This window comes from Geospiza fortis, unplaced genomic scaffold (genome assembly GCF_000277835.1).
Source record: "Geospiza fortis unplaced genomic scaffold, GeoFor_1.0 scaffold313, whole genome shotgun sequence".
In the NCBI taxonomy this organism is placed as follows: domain Eukaryota; kingdom Metazoa; phylum Chordata; class Aves; order Passeriformes; family Thraupidae; genus Geospiza; species Geospiza fortis.
Genome location: NW_005054582.1, coordinates 19,081 through 21,634, shown reverse-complemented (window position 1 = coordinate 21,634; position 2,554 = coordinate 19,081). Strand labels below are relative to the sequence as shown.

Genomic DNA, 2,554 nt, shown 5'->3' with positions numbered 1-2,554 from the left:
AGACCTCTTCCCCTACGAGGAGTGCAAGGAGAAGTTTGGCAAACCCAACAAGCGGAAAGGGTTCAGCGAAGGTTTGTGGGAGATCGAGAACAACCCCACGGTCAAAGCCTCCGGTTACCAGGTGGGTCACGAGCTGAGGGGGCTCCATCCCAGCTCCCCCCACCTTTCCTCCCTCCTGGGAGCCCCCTGTGACCCCCCCCTGCCCACAGCCCACCCAGAAGAAGAGCTGCCCCGAGGCGGCCGAGCGGGAGCCGGAGGGGGACGGGGACAAGAAGGGCAACGCTGAGGGCAGCAGTGATGAGGAGGGGAAGCTGGTGATCGACGAGCAGAGCAAGGAGAAGAACGAGAAAGGAGCCAGCAAGAGGAAAGCTGAGGATGCTTTGGAGGTACTGGGGGGGCTGGGCAGGGCTGGGGATGTGTGGGGATGGGGATGTTGGGGACAGGGGATGGGGATGTTGGGGACAGGAGATAGGGATGTTGGGGAGAGGGGATGGGGATGTTTGGGATGGGGGATGGGGATGTTGGGGACCACAGGGAATGTTTGGGACAGGGATGGGGATGTTTGGGATGGGGGATGTTTGGGACGGGATGTTTGGGACAGGGGATGTTGGGGACAGGGCTGGGGATGTTATGGACAGGAATGGGGATGTTTGGGACAGGGGAAGGGGATGTTTGGGATGGAGATGGGGATGTTGGGGACGACCGGGAATGTTTGGGACAGGAATGGGGATGTTGGGGAGAGGGGATGGGGATGTTTGGGATGGGGGATGTTGGGAACAGGGATTAGGATGGGATGTTTGGGAGAGTGGATGGGGGTGTTGGGGACCTGGAATGTTTGGGACAGGGGATGGGGACAGGGGATGTTGGGGACAGGGGCTGGGGATGGGTGGGACAGGGCAGGGGATGTTGGGGACAGGAATGGGGATGTTTGGGACAGGGGATGTTGGGAACAGGGCCGGGGATGTTGGGGACAGGAATGGGGATGTTTGGGGATGGGGATGTTGGGGACAGGGGATGTTTGGGACAGGGGATGGGGATGGGTGGGACAGGAATGGGGATGTTTGGGGATGGGGATGTTTGGGCCAGGGGATGGGGATGCTGGGGACTGAGGCTGGGGATTTTGGGGGCAGGAATGGGGATGTTTGGGACAGGGACTGGAGATGGGGGTGTTTGGGCCAGGGGACAGAGGATGGAGATGTTGGGGACAGCAGCTGGGCTGACCTGAGTTCCCCCCCCAGGACTCCCCCAAACGCCCCAAGGATGCAGAGGGGCAGGAAGGGGACAAGAAGGTGGCCAACGAAGAGGCCCCCAAGGAGGAGCCCAAAGCCAACCCAGGAGAGGGGGACAAGAACAGCGCCGCCGCCGACACACCGGCCACCAACGAGGCCAAGCAGGAGGGCAAGGAGGAGGTCAGAGACCACAAGGAGAGGTGAGGGGGGTGCTCTGAGCCCTGTCCCCACAGCCTCCAGGTTTTGGGGGGTTCTGACAAGAGCCTGGCTCTGTTCTTGGCCCCCCACAGCCTGTAGTGGCTTCCCTGGCGAGCTGATCCTTCCCCCTGGCTCCTGGTGCTGCCCCACGCCGGCTCGTCATGTCCAGGAGCTCCAGACAAGGAAATTTCCAAAAGAAAACAAAAAAAACTACAAAAAAAAAAAAAAGAAAAAGAAAAGAAAGGAGAGGAATGCAGAGCAGCTGGGTCCTGCCCCCGAGCGCTCTGTGCCTGCCCTGCCGTGGGCACACGCTTTGTGTTGGTGATTCCTCGGGGCTAAGCTGTTGATTTGAAATAAAAGTGAATCTTGCCTTTTTAAAAGCGCCTGTGGGATGTGGGTGAGCCCCTGGAACCTCTGCATGGGGGGGTTTGGGACCCTTTGGGCTGCCAGAGCCCCTGTGGCAACACATGGACCATGGGGAGAGATGGGGCTGGGGCAGGGGAAGGGTTTGGAGGGAGCTGAAATAGGAACTGCAGGATCACAGAACGCCCTGAGCTGGATGAGACACAGAAGGATCAACTCTCACTGCTGCCCTCTAAATCCCAGCGTTGTTTAAACACTCCTTGACCTGTAGGATCATGAAACTATGGGGTATCCTGAGCTGGGAGGGACCCACAGGGCTCATCAAGCTCTGGCCTTGCACAGGACACCCCAAAATGCCCCCAAATCCCAGTGTCTTAGAGCATTGTCCAAGCACTCATGTTTTATGCTGAAACAGTGGAATATCCTGAGCAGGAACAATCAGGATAATCGAGTCCTGCTCTGGACACCCCAGAATCCCATCCTGTGCCTGAGGGCCGTGTCCAGTCGCCCCATGAGCTGTGTCAGGCTCGGGGCTGTGACCGTCCTTGGCCGCTCTGTCCCACACACACGGCCCGGCCTGGGGAGGCCCAACCGGGCCAACTAGGCCATGCCTGGCTCCCTGCACAGGGGACAGCACGGACCGTCCCCTGCTCCTGAACCAACCTCGGGGGCAGGGAGGGCAGCGACAGAAGATGGAGCCGTGGCCGGACTACAGCTCCCGGCAGCCGCTCACCGTGGGCCGGGGGTGAGGGCCGGAGGGGCGG

The 2,554-nt window shown here is 60.2% G+C and overlaps 1 protein-coding gene across 1 annotated transcript in view; it reads left to right on the top strand.

Annotated features, from left to right (window-relative positions):
• Nucleotides 1-1,807, top strand: part of HDGF (heparin binding growth factor) — a 2,896-nt gene extending 1,089 nt beyond the window's left edge. The window contains 4 exon segments of the mRNA XM_005429854.2: nucleotides 3-121; nucleotides 210-386; nucleotides 1,239-1,429; nucleotides 1,520-1,807. Of these exon segments, the coding sequence (XP_005429911.2) occupies nucleotides 3-121; nucleotides 210-386; nucleotides 1,239-1,429; nucleotides 1,520-1,526 (494 nt within the window). The 3' untranslated portion in view covers nucleotides 1,527-1,807.
• Nucleotides 1,808-2,554: the final 747 nt, after the last annotated feature.